This window comes from Ochotona princeps, chromosome 8 (genome assembly GCF_030435755.1).
Source record: "Ochotona princeps isolate mOchPri1 chromosome 8, mOchPri1.hap1, whole genome shotgun sequence".
Classification (NCBI taxonomy): Eukaryota; Metazoa; Chordata; class Mammalia; order Lagomorpha; family Ochotonidae; genus Ochotona; species Ochotona princeps.
Window position 1 is genome coordinate 55362402 of NC_080839.1, and position 17410 is coordinate 55379811.

General features: G+C 39.6%; 1 protein-coding gene across 2 annotated transcripts in view; it reads left to right on the forward strand.

The window, feature by feature from the left end:
- HEATR5B (HEAT repeat containing 5B) overlaps positions 1-17410 on the forward strand; it is a 95843-nt gene that overhangs the window by 62113 nt on the left and 16320 nt on the right. For both annotated transcript variants that reach the window (XM_058668068.1, XM_058668067.1), the window contains exons 27-32: positions 1678-1857; positions 8632-8869; positions 9738-9992; positions 11548-11675; positions 14940-15084; positions 16784-17050. In XM_058668068.1, the coding sequence (XP_058524051.1) occupies positions 1678-1857; positions 8632-8869; positions 9738-9992; positions 11548-11675; positions 14940-15084; positions 16784-17050 (1213 nt within the window). The remainder of the gene's footprint in view (positions 1-1677; positions 1858-8631; positions 8870-9737; positions 9993-11547; positions 11676-14939; positions 15085-16783; positions 17051-17410) is intronic.

The window sequence follows — 17410 nt, forward strand, 5'->3', positions numbered from 1 at the left end:
AAAAGCTTTTGTGTGTGTGTGTGTCTGTGTATGTGAACCTGACTTGTATTCATTTGGCCCTGACGTGACATGAAGGAGACTATCCATATTGATTAATTTCTCTTAGCATAATTCATAATCTGTTCTGTTGCAGAAATATGTGTTGTAATTATGGGGTGCTGCCACACATCTTGCAAATATATTCTTAATTAATGAGGATTGTGTGCCTTATTGTCTTTTACCCAGAGTTGTGAATTATGACACACACCGAGGTTCAGGGATTTCAGATAAGAAACGGTGAAGTTGTAACTGTCATTGAGAAAGGTGACTTTATCAGGCCACTCCTTCCTTCTTGAAATTCTCTTGGTTCCACTGTCGCTCTGCTTGCCTACTCTCCTGGTTGTTTTGGGAAGTGATCCTCTGAATTGTGTTTTTTCTTCATATTTATTTCACTGGCCCCTTAGTTGTAAGTATTTTCCCTGTGGCCTGACTTTAAAATTTTATTGGGGGGAAAATACCCTTAAACAAGTTTACAAATCACCTTTGTGCTAGAATTTCCAAGTTTCTTTAGGTACCTTTCCTAATGTTCCTGAAATCCAGACCAAAGTTCCAGCTAACTGCACAATAGCTTTCCATAAATCCCTTAAGTGGCACTTGGAACTCAGCATGTAAAAACCTTTGAAATCAGAATTATGCTAACTTTTCCACTAAGCTTTCTTATTTTTCTATATTATCTCTGTTATCTCTCTTAGCAATGGCATTTTCAGTTCATCGAAGTTAGACACTTTATCAATCAAGATTTGGTCATCTGATTCCTCAGTCTTTTGGATCCTTTGACGTGTCTCCAGATCTCACGCCTCTTCTTTTTCTGTGTGTTCATGGTTAGATTCATATTGTTGCTGTTCTGCAGTATTGTAATAGAACTTAGTGAGCTTGCTGCTTATTGCCTGCACACACTGCTTTCCATGCATAAGCGTTGGAGCAGTTTTCCTGAAGTATAGTTCTAATAATACCATCAGCCAGCCCTCAAGCCGCACAAACGCATGACTGTCTCCAGGATGAGGTCTGAGTCGGTTCACGTGGAATTCATATTTTACTGTAATCTGATCCAAATTAACATTCCTAATTGCATCTCTTCCTCATGAGCTCTTCTGTGTCTATACACATATACCTTCCTGAAACCTAAACACCCTCATTTCTCCTGCTAGAGTTAATCTCACACTTCTCTGTTCTTAAGTAGAATGTCACAGTCATAGAGTGCTTCCATATGTTCATTCAATCTGTATTTTCTTACTTGAGGGTAGGAACTAAGCTTTTTCCTTTTATATATTTTTAAATATCTTCCATAGCAGCCAGCACAACCTATTGTGTATAGTAAGCAGAAATTTTGTAGAATTGCAGAATTATTCCAGATTATACTGCTTTGGGTAGAAAATTGGTTGTTACTAAATTTTAAGTGAGATAATGGCAACCTGATAAATAAATGCTATTTTCTTTATGAAAGTGCTATAAAATCTATTCTATCTGTTAATTTGTTATAAAAATAAGTTTAAAGCATAGCAATGTATAGTTTCTATTTTGTTGTTTAGTTTTGTGTTTTTCATTCAAGAAAGAAAAAATAATATTGATTCAGTTTTCTTATATACAATGTTTAGTTTTCCTTTTTGTCTACAACATCTTTTAATTTTTTCTGGCTAGGTGTGTAGTGCATGGATTGGAAGTGGAGTGGTCAGTGACCTCAATGATCTCCGTCGCGTACACAATCTTCTTGTTTCTTCTCTGGACAAAGTTCAGGCTGGAAAAGGATCTTCCAGCCAGCTCTACCGGGAAAGTGCCACAACCATGGAAAAACTGGCTGTTCTCAAAGCCTGGGCAGAGGTAACCATTTCTTCATTACAGTGAAAATGCTCAAAATGCTCCACCATTCCCATTTGTTTAAAAAGATGGCTGGATCCTCACCGTGCATGCTGAATCATTTTTAAAAAGAAAAAGAAAAAAAAGAAGTAAATTGTTGAAAAAGAAAAGTTTATCCAAAAACTGACTCTTGTTTTAGAATGCTCTTTAAACATCGTATATCGGTTTTGTGAAAATGTATGCTGAGGAAGGGCTTCCCTTAGTGTAGGGAAGGTAGGGAAGGCAGCCAAGAAAAACCCAAAACTACTCTTACCTCATTAAATTTCAGAAGACTTACCATCTTGATATCAAAGCTTCAGGAGGGTTGTGTTTTTAATCATTGACTTTATCTCATTCACTTCCATAAGTACCCTTTAAAAAAAAAATGTAACTATGTTGTTTTAAATTCACTTTCTAGATTCCTCTTCCAGTTGCTTTAGAATTCTTATCACCTGCCCTCCCATATTTCAAGTAGCTAATTCCTTCCTGCACCAGCCCCTCCCAGTCTCACTTCCTCTTTTTTATGGCATCAGTACTCTATGACAACCACCTAGGCTGTTGCTGGTGGAGGCATGCAGCAACCAGGGGCACACTGCAGATAAAGGCCCTCTGAGGTTGCAGGGAGATGTGTGTAGGTTCTTTTCTTTCACATAAGAAAAAAAAAAGGATCGATGTAATACCCAGTAAGATATCATAGGAATTAATTTGCATTCTGATTTTTAGATTGTAAGCTAAGGTATCTTTAAAATAGTTATCTCCAAGGTACCCTTTATTTTATTTTACTGGCATGTTAGGCTTAGACACTTAAAATAGCATTTTCCCTTATTCACAAAGTGCTCTTACTGATCAAATTTTAGTTTTCTGCGAAGTGATGTGAATTTCTAATTTTTGGTTAAAAGTTATTTTTAAAAAGATTCTATAGTATGGTTTTTCTGTTATTTCACTTTGAAATAGAGACCAACATGTGCTTTTTAGATCATTAGGTCATTTATCGGTTAGCTAGTTCTCTGCTCACTTGCAAGTGCTTGATTCGTTTACTAGAAAATGTGGCACAGTTAAGTGTAAAGCCATCGAGGGCTGAATCAGAAGCACTAGGACAAGTTCTGTCTCTGCAGTTCACTGTGTGTGCACTTCAGTCATGTGATCTGACCTCTGCAAGCCTCTGGTTTCTCATTACAGCATGGAGTTATCTTCTGAGGATTTACACACAGGCACACACACACACACACACACACACAAGGGTCGAACCTTGTGGCTGTCACTAAGGGAGAAATAAATGCTTTGAAAATGAGATCATAACTAAAACAATGATGTGGTTTTGGGAGTTTTTGTTTGTTTTTTAGTTGCAGTTCTCTTCTTACCTCGGGGGTAATTAGGTGCTATTCATTTAGTGGCAGTGCCTGAAGCCCAGAAGACTAGGTTGCTTAGGAATTCCTGCTGAACTTCCTTTCTGTCATCATTTTCCTTAAATGCTAGCATATTCTAGTTTTATTTACTCAATATCTATCTTTGCTTCTACATTTTCACTTAGAAAATCAGATGTTACCTTTAAACCCTTCAATTTGTATGAATTGGTAACTGTGCTTTTACTTGTCTGATATCGGGTTAATTACTTAACTGCCTTTTAGAAGCCTACTTTCCCGCCTAAAAATATGGATAACTGGTTTATAGTGTCAATTAAATGAGATAAATCCTTATAAAGGACTTTGTACAGTTCCTACTACACTTTACATGCACAATGATATCCTGTGCTTGTTAACTTTGAGAATACAATAGAGAACAAGACAGTTATCCTATTTTCTGAGCATGATGAGCCAGCCAGTGAGTAGATGTAACAAAGAGGAAGGTGTGTTCTAGGAGAAATGGACTGTTGGCAAAGCACAGGACAGAGGTGCTCGAAATAACAACAAGGTTCAGAGGAGGCTTCTTGGGTAAAGTGATGTTTGAACCAATTCCTGGAGAGCGAGGAGGGGACTAGCTGCAATCAAGTGCTGTTGTTTCTCTGCTCCTGGGGTTCAGCATTTCCCGTGTGCTCTTTGTTTTTGCCCGTATCTCCCATGTCAGCATCCTTTCTCTTCACATCTGTGTTTTGAAGGAGTTCATCATCATTGCCTCCTCATCTTTTCAATCTCAGTTCCGTGCGATCTGGGTTTACTCTCACCACCCCAGTGAGATGACTTTCATTAAAGTTGCTAATAGCGTAATTATTCATCAGTGGACACCTTTCATTCCTGTCTTACTTGGCCTCTCTGCAGGGTTTGATGTTGTCATAGAAACCCTTTGCTTTTCCTGACTTCTGTGACACTGCTGTCTTGGTTTTCCTCTTTCTTTTTCCTTGTTCTTTCCTACTATCAGTTACTGACTTCTATATAAATGGCCTCCTCTTCACATGTTGGTGTTTTCTTGTCCCTATTTTTCACCACCCTTAATACTTTATGGAAAGCCTCCTTCACCTTCACAGCCAATATCTTTCACTTGTACATTGAAAGATTTAACATCTACATTTCCACCCGTATCTCTCTCCCTAAACAGTCTGTTTTGGATGTTAGAATCTCCATTTGGATGAACCATCAATATTGCATATTCAAAACATTTAAATGAGTCTGTTTGGGGCGGTGCTGTGGCTTAGTGCGTAATGCTGCCACCTGCATCACTCATATGGGTGCGGGATCAGGTCTCACCAGCTCAACTTGTGAGCCATTGCTGCCGGTTACAGCCATTTGGAGGGCAATATGGACGCTCCCTCTCTCTGTCTGCCTCTCTCTATATAACTCTGCCTTTCAACTAAATAATTTTTTTAAAGAAAAAAAAGGAATTTATAAATAAATAAAGAAGTCAGGTATCTCATTCCTCTTTTGTTCCTTATGAAAACAAATCGTGTTACCCCATCTTCAGACCAAAATGAAAATATCAGTTTTTTAATATTTTATTTTGTTTTGTTTTATTTTATTTTGTTTTGTTTTATTTTATTTTGGGATTCCCCCAACCCCTTCTCGTACCCTCTCCCCATGTTGGATTCCTCCACCTTATTGCAGTATTACAGTTCATATCCAGTCATGATTCCCTCATTGCGAACTTGCACCATGCATATTGTCTAGCATCTTATTGTCCAGGTAAGTTCAACAGTTTCCTTGGGAGACCATCCCTGGTCTAAAAGTAGAGCTGGCAGAATATCATCCCCGCCAATGAAAACTCGCAACACAACATCAACAACAATTTACAACACTATGGAGTTAATTGACATGGTATTGAGTGACTGATATGTTAGAAAATGCAAGTTCTTAACCTCATCCTGTGACTACTTCATTGACATTTCAAATTTAGTCTATACACAACCGGTTGCTCTACGCCTTGAAATGGTTATAGGGTATTATTCAGCTGCCTCATGTCTATTTTAATTTTTGTAAATAGCAGCTTATAGTATTGAAGCATGATTTTTACTGAACTTGGCGAATTTAGGATAGTCCAAACAGGCTTATAACTTTAACAAGGCATATGTTAACGATTGGGGCGCAGAACAGTTTTAGGAGGGGTGTGCAGAGAAACCTTCAGTACCTTGGTGAGGAGTAACTAATCTTTGTGTCCTACCTAGTAAGGTAGATATGAGTCCAAGCTGTCCGTTTCCTGTCTGTTCTGAGCTTTCCTTATTGGTTTCTGTCTATCTAATTTAATTTGGGGGGGCCTCCGAGCAACCCTGATGGTCATCAATCTTACCTACTTCCTCTTGCTTTAATCTCCTTATCTTACATCCAGTAAGTTACTAATTACTGTTTCTTTCACTTCATGATTCTTTTTTAAAATAGCATTTTTTGACAATAGAAGTATCTGTGCTTTCTATACAAGTTCACAGTAAAGAGAAGAGTGTAAAAACAAAAATGAAGCCTATTTGTAATACTATCACCTAAAGTGTCTACTGTTAAAATGTATATATACCACTGTGCTGTGCATACCTTTGTGTAATACACATGTATATATGTGTTTGCTTGTGCCTATGTATGTTTTCAAAATAAAAATGGAACCCTGTTCACCACAGCAACTTCTTTAAAACTAGGTAATAAATCATGTATATGTTTTTCATCTCTATAAATATTTTCTCTTCCCACTGCCTTAGTTTGAGTCCTCATCCTCTGTTCACCTATGTAATTCCTACAGATTCTCAGAATAACTATTCTAAAATGCAGGTTTTTGGCAAAGAATATGAATTCATGACTCAGAAAGTGGGAAACCAAGCTCCAAATGTACAAACGGAGGTAAAAAGTAATATAAAAATGTTCCCCAGCTAAATTAACCCGATTTTTAAATGACAGTAATTTTTTTTAAATAATGATTTGTTTTGTTTTAAAGCTGTGTTTATTTGGGAGAGACAGAGGGTAATCTTGCTGCTGACCTAGGCATTTAACATGCTGCTGAAGTTGCCTGCCTCCAGTAGACAGCTGTGTTCCATTCCCACCTCTGGTTCCTGCGTCAAGCTTCCTACAGATGTGTTTGTAGGAAGTGATTGAGTTCCTGGCAGGGGAGACCCTGATTGTATTCCTGGCTCTTAGGTTAGACCTAGCCCTGCCATACGTCCTGACCAATAAGGACATTTAGTGAATGAACTAATAGATAAGAGCACTCTCTCTTTGGATGGCTGTCTTTCTCTGCCTCTTAGATAAATAAATAAAATTTAAAAAAAAAAAAGGAAAAGGAAATCCTTTGGTGGTGCTTCCTGTTTCCCCACTGTCTGCAGAATAAAAGTGTCAACAACTTCCAGCTTCATCCTCTGGTGAGGCTATCCCCAAAACCTGCAGTTTATTCAAAATGCCAGTTCACCGTTTTCTGTGATCTCACTCTTGGGTCCCCTTTGCATCTTTGTCTATGTGCGAGTGAACGTTGATCCATGAAAGATCTGTCTCGCATTTTTTCAGCTCTCAAGGCTAAGGCCTGTTCGTCCTTCACTTTTCCAGATATTCATTCCTTCGCCACACAGTGTGGGGTGCTTATAAGGGGAGACACACTGCGTTTGCATTTAGTGGAGTAAGGAAGATAAATCATGAGACACAATTTTTCCGAGGAGTTCTTTTTTTTAAGTGCTGTTATAGTTCAGACTTGAACATGCAAGTGGGCAAAGCCTAAACGTGTACAAAAGCAGAAGAAGACAAATAAATGTAACTCTGTAAAGAAGATTCTATAAAAGTCAGGTTTTAGGACCCAGCGAGATAGCTTAGCGGTAAAGGTCCTCGCCTTGAATGTGCTGGGATCCCATATGGGCGCTGGTCCTAATCCAGCTCCCTGCTTGTGGCCTGGGAAAAGAGTCGAAAACAGCCCAAAGCCTTGGGACCCTGCACCCATGTGGGAGACCTGGAAGAGCTCCTGGTTTCAGACTGGTTCAGCTCCAGCCATTGCAGCCACTTGGGGAGTGAACCATTGGATGAAGGATCTTCCTCTCTGCTGCTCTCTGTATATCTGCCTTCCCAATAAAAATAAATAAATCAACCAAAAAAATCAGGTTTTAGGTGCATCAGGCTTTAGGAAGATTATTATATGCCTTTTTGTTTCACAAACTAGAGAGAAAAAGATAAAGGTGAGTGAGTAAGAAATCATATTTTTGGTTCATCTGTTGTAAATGTTGGATTGCTAAATATTGCTAAAAGGCATTGTAAAAGGGTTGGGAAGGATATTTATGGAAATCCTTTCTCTGTCAACCTCCTTCCTTTCTTCTCAGCCATCTTGTTTTACTTGAATGCTGTCTGATTGTGAGTAGTAAGTCTGGAGCATGGGGACGATAAACAGGAAGTTAAACCAAAAATAAAACATTTCTAAGAGGGGCATTATGGAGCAGAATGAGGAAAGTCAGCAGAAACACAGAGAAATTTGCTTAGGGACTGCTGTGAGAAGAACTATCAAAAGCCATGCTAGGCCCTGCCTCAGTAGCCTAGTGACTAAGGTCCTTGCCTTGCATGTGCCAGGATCACATATGGGCACCACTTCGTGTCCTGGCTGCCATACTTCCCATCCAGCTCCCTGCTTGTGGCCTGGAAAGACAGTTGAGGACAGCCCAAGGCCTTGGGACCCTGCACCTGCATGGGAAACCTGGAAGAAGCTCCTGGCTCCTGGCTTTGGATTGGCTCAGCTCTGGCCATTGCAGCCAGTTGAGGAGTAAACCAGTGGACAAAGATCTTTCTGTCGGTTTCTCCTTCTCTCTGTAAAATCTGAGTTTCTAATAAAAATAAGTAATAAATCTTTAAGTTAAAAAAAAAGTAAGACTGATAAAGTAATAGCCTCCAAATCAGGTGGAAATACTCTTGGTTATCAGCAAATCAGAAGTCATGTGCTTTTTTTTTTTTTTTTTTTTTTTTTTTTAGATCAAGTTCTTCCATTTTGGGAGTGAATCAGAGATCTTCCATTTGCTGGTTCACTCCCCAGATGGCCACAATGGCTAGAGCTGGGCTGATCTGAAGCCAGGAACCAGGAGCTTCCTCTGGGTCTTCCACACAGGTGCAGGGTCCCAAGGCTTTGGGCCATCCTTGACTGCTTTCCCAGGCCACAAGCAGGGAGCTGGATGGGAAGTGGAACAGCCAGGACATGAAGCAGCACCCATATGGGATCCAGGCTGGTGCAAGCGAGGATGAACTAACTGAGCCATTGTGCCAGGCCATCATGTACTTTCTAATATATATATACTCAGTTACTCTTGATAATTCAATTGTTTGATTCTAGCAAATTACAGTATCTAATTTTCTATAATGCATTGTTTTCACGTTCTAAATATTTCTTTAGGTATATGTGGTTGCTATGAATATTAAAAAGGAAGCAGAATCAAAACCAAAAAGAACAATTAAAAATACTGATGATGAAGAGGATGACTATGGTACCATAGATGAACTGCCACCAGATAGTTTAATAACCCTTGTACAACCTGAACTGCCAACGCTCAGCCGTCTGTGGTTGGCAGCATTGAAAGACTATGCACTGTTAACTTTGCCAGCTGAATTTGCTAGTCAGCTCCCTCCAGATGGTAAGTGTCATACTCAGAGTTTACCTTTTTGTTTTTTGGCTTTTTTTTTTTTAAGACTTATTCATTTGAAAGGTAGAGTTACAGGAGAGGGGAGAAAGAAAATGAATCTGTGATTGTTTTATTCTCCCAGATAACTTCAATGGCCAAGACAGGGACCGGGCCAAAATCTGAAGCCAGGAGCTTCTTTCTAGCTTGGCCACATGCATGGCATAGACCCAAGTGCTTATGCCGTTTTCCCCTGCTTTCCAGACACATCAGCAGGAAATTGGATCAAAGTGAAGCAGCCAGGACTTGAACTGGCACTCATATAGGATGCTGTATCACATGCAGCTGCTTAATTCACGGCACTATAAAGCTGAAGTTCAAAGTAACAGTGAAACCAATGGACATAGTAGAGACCAGTAATAATAGTAATACTATAACTTCTTAAATTTCTGTGGACTTCAGTCTGAGAGTAGAACATGTTCTGTATATTGAATTTTGGATTCATAATCATACAGGCTAAAGCTTTTTTGTTAGCTAAACAAAAATGCTTGCAGTGCTATAGTAATAGCTTTATAAACTCAGATATTTAAAACAACTGGGTAAAAAATCACTATGCATAAATATTATCTTATTTTGTGTTGCTGTAGTGAAATACCCGAGGCTGGCTGGATATACATTCTAAGGAGGTGGATTTGTCCCATGGTTTTGCAGGCCCAGGAGCATGACACTAGCTTTGACCATTAGTGGGGACCTCGTGGCTGAAAGTAGCATATGACACAGTCTTATGTAAGAGAGATTATTAGATGATGAGATCAGAAGCCAGAAAGCATAGAAGTATAAATGAATCAATACTTACAATGGAATTGATTTGCTTGTTTCATAGGTGGGGCATTTTATACTCCTGAGACTATCGATACAGCCAGACTCCACTATAGGAATTCCTGGGCCCCAATTCTCCACGCCGTAGCACTGTGGTTGAATAGTACCGGGTTTACATGTTCCGAGTCGACAGAAGCAGCAGCAGTATCTGGATCGCAAAAACGTTCTACATCGGTCAACCTAAACCAGGCACCGGGAGCAACGGCTAGTGCTAAATCGTTGCCAGAAATCAACAAAGATAGAATGCATCTGATATTAGGTAGGTGTCTCATGTTCATGTTTTTCAAAATGCCTTATTTTTGAAAATTCATGTTTCCTTTTAATGCTATGAAAAAGTTTTGTTTAGAATAACTCAAAAGCAACTGAAAAATTACTTTTCAAATCATTTTATAAACATGTTTTGTCCATAAATTTAAAATGACTATAGAAGTGTTATTCTACAGAATAGCAGCCAAAGAGTAATCTGAATATGTCTTTATTAGCAGGCTTTGTTCTTGGCATCTAGTAGAGTGTTCCACAAAGATATCTAAATGCATTCTTAATTTATAATGGCTTTTATATTAGTCTGACTTTTATTACTACTATGAAATACCTGAGGCTAGGCCTTACAAAGAAATGAGGTTTATTTACTAAGGACTTGGAGTCTGAGAGTCAGAACAGTAGGAGACTAGCTCTGCTGAGGCGCCCTGGGCTGCCGCACTTGGTGGTGGGTGCGTTGTGAGTATATGCCAGACAGAGAACATTCCTGCTAAGGCCGGTGAAGGGGAGCAAGAGAAGGGGAACCAGCTTTCAGACTCCTCCAGGTTGCAACTGTGAAGGTCTCACCGCCTCCTCTTCCACACACGCACCCATGTGGAACAAACCATATGCAAACATTCAGAGATCACTATTCTTTTATGTGTAAGAATTTGTCCATTCTGGGCCCAGCGGCATGGCCTAGTGGCTAAAGTCCTCGCCTTGAACGTGCCAGGATCCCATTTGGGCACCGGTTCTAGTCCCGGCAGCTCCACTTCCCATCCAGCTCCCTGCTTGTGGCCTGGGAAAGCAGTCGAGGACGGCCCAAAGCTTTGGGACGCTGCACCCACGTGGGAGACCCGGAAGAGGTTCCAGGTTCCCGGCATTGGATCAGCGCAGCATCGGCCCGTTGCAGCTCACTGGGGAGTGAATCATCGGATGGAAGATCTCCCTCTCTGTCTCTCCTCCTCTCTGTACATCTGACTTTGTAATAAAAATAAATCTTTATAAAAAAGAAAGAATTTGTCCATTCTAATGAAACTTCAATGATCTCGTGTTTTCTGGTGGTTAAAAGAAAACACGTTAAGTCATAATTATAAAACTCAACTGTACATCTCCTCAAAGTGTGGAATGCTTCTAAAGTAGTGATCCTACCTTTATTATAAATTGAGAGCAGTTCCTCCTTTGTTACCTGTTCTGTCTCTATAGCTTGCTGTTTAAATAACTTGATGCTTTTTCAAATTTGTTTAGCAACTGTTTAATGAAAAGAAATTTATAATGTTTACTTATAACCTTATCCTTAATATATTATTTTAGGGCGTAGAAATAAAATACTGAATATTTTCTTAATCAGCCTGATAACATGAGACTACATTCCTTCTTACATACCTACTTTGAGTATTAATCTAATTGCAAAGCTGCACCCTTATGTTAAGTGTGTCTGCACAAGTGGGAAGCCATTTGAACTGCAGTGCATTAATTATTCCATGTTAAAATATTTTGTAAAAATAACGAAAGAACTGTCCAAGCAATGTAACAGATCCTCTGTTCAAAGCCCCATGTTATTTTGTGCCTTCCAGGTGTGAGTATACAGTTCCTTTGTTCCCCGAGACCTGAGGAGCCTGTGGAGCATGTTACAGCGTGTCTGCAGGCCTTGCACACTCTGTTGGACTCTCCTTACGCCCGGACCCATATTGCAGAAGATCAGGTACAGTGTATTTCCGTAATAGACCTTTCATTGTTTGTTTTATTTTAGTCATATGTACCTTTGTATTGGCTTCTATGTGAGATCATTGAATTATACGTTTTTTTACAATAGTGCACTCTGTAATAAGTATTCAGGATTTTGGCTTTGTTGAATCTTGAAAGATCAGGCAGAAGTAGACTGGATGATAGTCATTGTACCTTTGATTTACTCATGAAAAAATTCATGAAAAACTAAAAACTTAAGGGAACATTACATTCCAGCTAATGATTTTTCAAAGACTAGCAAATAAATCCTGCCAGTTTTAAGTGTTTGATAAAGCTTCTGTCTACCTAACTTATGTGGTATTGAATTAGAATTGAATCTTTCTGCCAAGAGGTCTTCTTAAGAAAAGTGATATCATTATTAACACATAACGTCTACTACCTGTAACATGATTTTTAAAGGGTTTTAGAAAGGTAACATGGGCCTGGCGTGGTGGCCTAACAGCTTAAAGTCCTTGCCTTGTACGCGCTCAGATCCCATATGAGCACTGGTTCTAACTCAGGCTGCGCCGCTTCCCATCCAGCTCCCTGCTTGTGGCCTGGGAAAGCAGTCGAGGACGGCCCAAAGCCTTGGGACCCTGCACCCGTGTGGGAGACCCGGAGGAAGCTCCGGACTCCTGGCTTTGGATCGGCTCAGCTCCAGCTGTTGTGCTCACTTGAGGTCTGACTCATCGGGAGGAAGATCTTCCTCTCTTTCTCTCCTTCTCTCTATATATCTGATTTTGCGATAAAAATAAGTAAATCTTAAAAAGGGGGGGGCAGTAACATGATTATGCACTAATATTGATTTTAAAAATAAGCTAGGAAAAGTTGGTAGTATTTTTTAGATGTTAATTGCATGAAGCAATGCTTTATAATAACAAATTTACAGTAAGGAGAAAACACTAACTTAATGCATATTCAGTTTGAAGTGTACTCCAGTCTTGTAACATGAAACTTATGTTTCAGCTAAAACTGATATTTTACTTTAAGAATCTTCTGGACTATGTTTTTAAAAACAATTTTTTTGTTACATTTTTCTTACAAAGTCAGATATTCATAGAGGAGAGAAAGAAAGCAAGATCTTCTTTCCATTGATTTACTCCCCACGTGGCCACAGTCGCCAGAGCTGTGCTGATCTGAAGCCAGGAGCCCAGAGCCTCTTTTTTTTTTTTTTTTTTTTGTTTAAGATTTTATTATTATTGGAAAGCCGGATATACAGAGAGGAGGAGAGACAGAGAGGAAGATCTTCCATCCGATGATTCACTCCCCAAGTGAGCCGCAACGGGCCGGTACGCGCCGATCCAAAGCCGGGAACCTGGAACCTCTTCCGGGTCTCCCACACAGGTGCAGGGTCCCAAAGCTTTGGGCCGTCCTCGACTGCCTTCCCAGGCCACAAGCAGGGAGCTGGATGGGAAGTGGAGCTGCCGGGATTAGAACCGGCGCCCATATGGGATCCCGGGGCTTTCAAGGCAAGGACTTTAGCCGCTAGGCCACACCGCCAGGCCCGCCCAGAGCCTCTTTCAGGTCTCCCACGTGGGTGCAGGGTCCCAAGGCTTTGGGCCATCCTTGTCTGCTTTCCCAGGCCACAAGCAGGGAGCTGAATGGGAAGCGGGGCTGCCTGGATTAGAACTGGTGCCCACATAGGATTCTGGCACATGCAAGATGAGGACTTCAGCTGCTAGGCTACTGTGCCAGACTCCAGTACTATTTTCAAATAAACAATCCTTAATTAATCTCTGAAAGAAAAAAGACCATTTATATTTTAACCCAGTTATTTGGGTTTTGATCCATACAGCTAGCTGAATCTATAGATACCAGAAACAGTGTCAGGAACCTGAATTAGGAGAAATGGACAGTGATAGGTCCTGCATGTGTCAGAGTGTAATGAGACTCAAGAGTAGGGACCCAGCATTGTGATGGGGTCATAAAAGAGGGCTTTCTGTGAGCCTGACTCAATGGCTTGATTGGATAATCCTCGCCCTTTCAAGCTTTGGATCCCTATAGGCACTGGTTCATGTCCTGGCTCCTCCACTTCCCATCCAGCTCCCTGCTTGTGGCCTGGGAAAGCAGTCGAGGACGGCCCAAAGGTTCGGGAGCCTGAGCCCATGTGGGAAGAATATGGCTGTTGTCTTTGGATTGGCTCAGCTATGGCCATTGTGGTTATTTAGGGAGTGAACTGTCAGATGAAAGATTTTTTTTCTCTCCCTCTCCTTCTCTGTGTAAATCTACCTTTCCATAATTAAAAAAAGAGAAAGAGAGAGAAAAGGAATGACTTCCTAGGAGAATCAAATATTATGGAGGAAGTATTGAAGCAGAACAGGAAGCTACTTTCTTCCAGAAGAACAGCAGATACAAAACTAGGTTGGAGCGTGAGAGGACATGTCCAGCTCAAACACATTACAGTCATTTCGCATGGCGGACCTGAATGGAGCATGTGAAAATTGTTAGATGGGCTGAGAGTAAGAACATGATGATTCCTTTGTGTCATACAAAGAAATTTTAACTTTGTTCTGAAAATGATAGGCAATGGAATGATGTTATAAAATGAAATGCAATAAATATGTATATATAAAATAAAAAATTAAAAAAAGAAAAGAAAATGATAGGCAATGGAGTGACTAAATTTATATTTCAGAGAGGTCATTCTTTGACCCTGCTAGAAAAGTTGGTTTGAGAAGGATAGCCCTGAGGCTCTTTTCGTAATTCCAATCGGGGAACTGGAAGGGAAGTGGGGCCTCCAGGATTAGAACCTGCACCCCCAGGTGAGATCCCGGCACATGCTAGGTGAGGACTTTATCCACTGGGCTACCACACCGGCCCCATTAGGTGGATTTTAACGTGGAAGATTGCGACTAAGAAGCTTGAAGTGGGTGCTGAGAGTTTGTGATAGGGAGTAAGCAAATGGTAGAGAGACTTACCAGAAATTCTTGGATTGGAAGTTTTGAATTTTAATAGTAGAAAATTCTAGCAGTGCTGTTGTGCCTAAGTACTTTTCTTCTAATAGGAAAAATGGTTGTCTTCAAAACTTATTTAAATAAATACGTAAATAATGAAGTTATTTGTTACTTGAAAGTGTCTTAGAATACCATTTTTTTTCAAGATTGTTGTATTATTTGTTACACAGTCCCATTTATTAATTTTTACCACTGGATTTATTTTCATGTATATTTTCCTAGATTTTAAGAGTATAAGTTTATCCTTTGAAATGCAATGTAATTATATCTGTGTTGTTTTATGGTAGCTGATTGGTGTGGAGTTGATTAGTGTTTTGCACCGCCTTCTGTTGACCTGGAATCCACCATCTGTCCAGCTCTTGGTTACTGGAGTTGTACAACAGATTGTAAGAGCTGCTCAGGATTATTTGCAAGAAAAAAGAAACACTCTAAGTAAGCATTGGAAATTGCAAGAACTTAAAGTAAATCTTATTTGAACTCTAATTTCTTCAATAGTAGTTGATAAAAGGAAGTTTTTAATGACAGAAGATCATGTGGAGACTTCAAAACATGGGAAAATGGAATTATAAGATGAATTTGTTTGGTGTAGAAGTGTTTTAAAATGTATACATATTTGTTTTATAATATGCATCTTCCATAAAGTTTTTGATACTTTTTTTCTCCTTTGAGATCATTGAAAGTTGCTTTTGCTTTCATTAGCAAGGTTCAAACAACTGCACAGTCAACTGTTTTTCACTCTAAAAAACACCACTTTCACGTGATTCATCCTAGCATATATGTTTTTGCTATGATTAAATTCATACCTAATAATGATTTTCTAAATAGAAAATAAGCTATTTTTTCTTTTTTTTTATTTTTAATTCATTAATTACATTGTATTATGTGACACAATTACATAGATACTTGGGTTCTCCCCCCCTCCCCATACCCTCCCACCATAGTGGATTCCTCCACTTTGTTGCATAACCACAGCTCAAGTTCAGTTGAGATTCCCCCATTGCAAGCGTATACCAAACATAGAGTCCAGCATCTTATTGTCCAGTCAAGTTCAACGGCTTCTTAGGTATACCCTTTCTGGTCTGAAGACAGAGCCAGCAGAGTATCATCCCAGTCAATTGAAAGCTCCAACATACCATCAGCAAAAATTTACATCATTATGGAATTAATTGACATAGTAATGAGTAACCAATATGTTAAAAGTAAATGCGAGTTCTTAACCACCTTCTGTGACCACCTCACTGACATTTCAATTTTAGTTTATACACAACATATAACATTCATAACATAACATGTTATACATAACATCATATCATCTTAAATTAAGGCAAACATGTGTTATTTGACCTTTTGGGATTGGCTCATTTCCCTTAGCATTATGGTTTCCAGTTTGGCCCATTTGGCCACAAAGAACTGCATTTTGTTTTTTTTAATAGCTGAGTAGTATTCCATGGAGTAGATGAACCATAGCTTTCTTATCCAATCCTCTGTTGATGGGCATTTTGGTTGCTTCCATGTTTTTGCAATTACTGATTGTGCTGCTATGAACATAGGAGTGCATGTTGGTTTCTCATAAAACAATTGTTCTGGATATATTCCTAGGAGTGCTATTGCTGGATCATACGGTATGTTGAATTTGAGTTGTTTGAATATTCTCCATACTGATTTCCATAGAGGCTGTACCAGCCTGCAGCCCCACCAGCAGTGGAGTAGGGTTCCCTTTTCCCCGCAACCTCGCCAACAAGTGTTGTTGGTGCTTTTATTCATGTGGGCCAGTCTTACTGGTGTTAGGTGGTACCTCATTGATGTTTTAATTTGGATTTCCCTTATTGCCAGGGAACTTGAGCATTTTTTCATATGTTTATTTGCCATTTGGGTTTGTTCCTTTGTGAAGTGTTTGCCCATTTCCCGTGCCCATTTCTTCAGTGGCTTGTTTGTTTTGAGAAAATAAGCTATTTTTAAGAGAAGTTAGTACACAAAATCTTGGAAATGCAGAGAATTTTATTAAGAAAGATATGTAATCTGTTATACATTTGCTTGTAAATGTTTTGGAAATCATTTCTTAAGTATACCTTATTATGTTTTATATGGTGTTTTTTTGCTGGAAATTTTACCAGTGTCTCTCTTATCTAAGATGAAGATGACATGGAAAAAGAGTCCTGTTCCATATTAGGAGAAGGAGGTGACAGCGGCGGCCTTATTCCTGGGAAATCTCTGGTGTTTGCAACTATGGAGCTGTTGATGTTCATTTTAGTGCGGCACATGCCCCATCTCAGCACCAAGATGTCAGATTCTCCCAGCCACATGGCCACCAACACACGACTGTCAGAGGAGAGTGCTCGTCTGGTGGCAGCCACAGTCACCATCCTTGCTGACCTACCAGGCCTCTGTTCACCTGCAGGTACAGGAGTTAGAAATCCTAAAGCACGCAAAGATAAGTTGGCCTGTGTTTTTAAGCATGGTTATAATTTGTTTTCCTCTTTAATCTCGAGTGTGAAGTGAGAAGCTGGTCTTTCCTAAGGATTTGTTTACCTTTGCGACCCCATAAACATTAGAGATTCAAATACCCAGGAATTGGAAAGCCTTCTTTTCTGATAAGTTTCCAGCAAGAGATAGAACTACATGTTGAAGAAGGATATTGAATGTAAGCAGATGGATAAAAAATAGAATGACTAAACTCATTATGTCCTAATCTTTAGTGCCACTCTCTAGTGACATTGAAAAACTAAATATTACTGAATACAAAACTAAACCTCTTGTG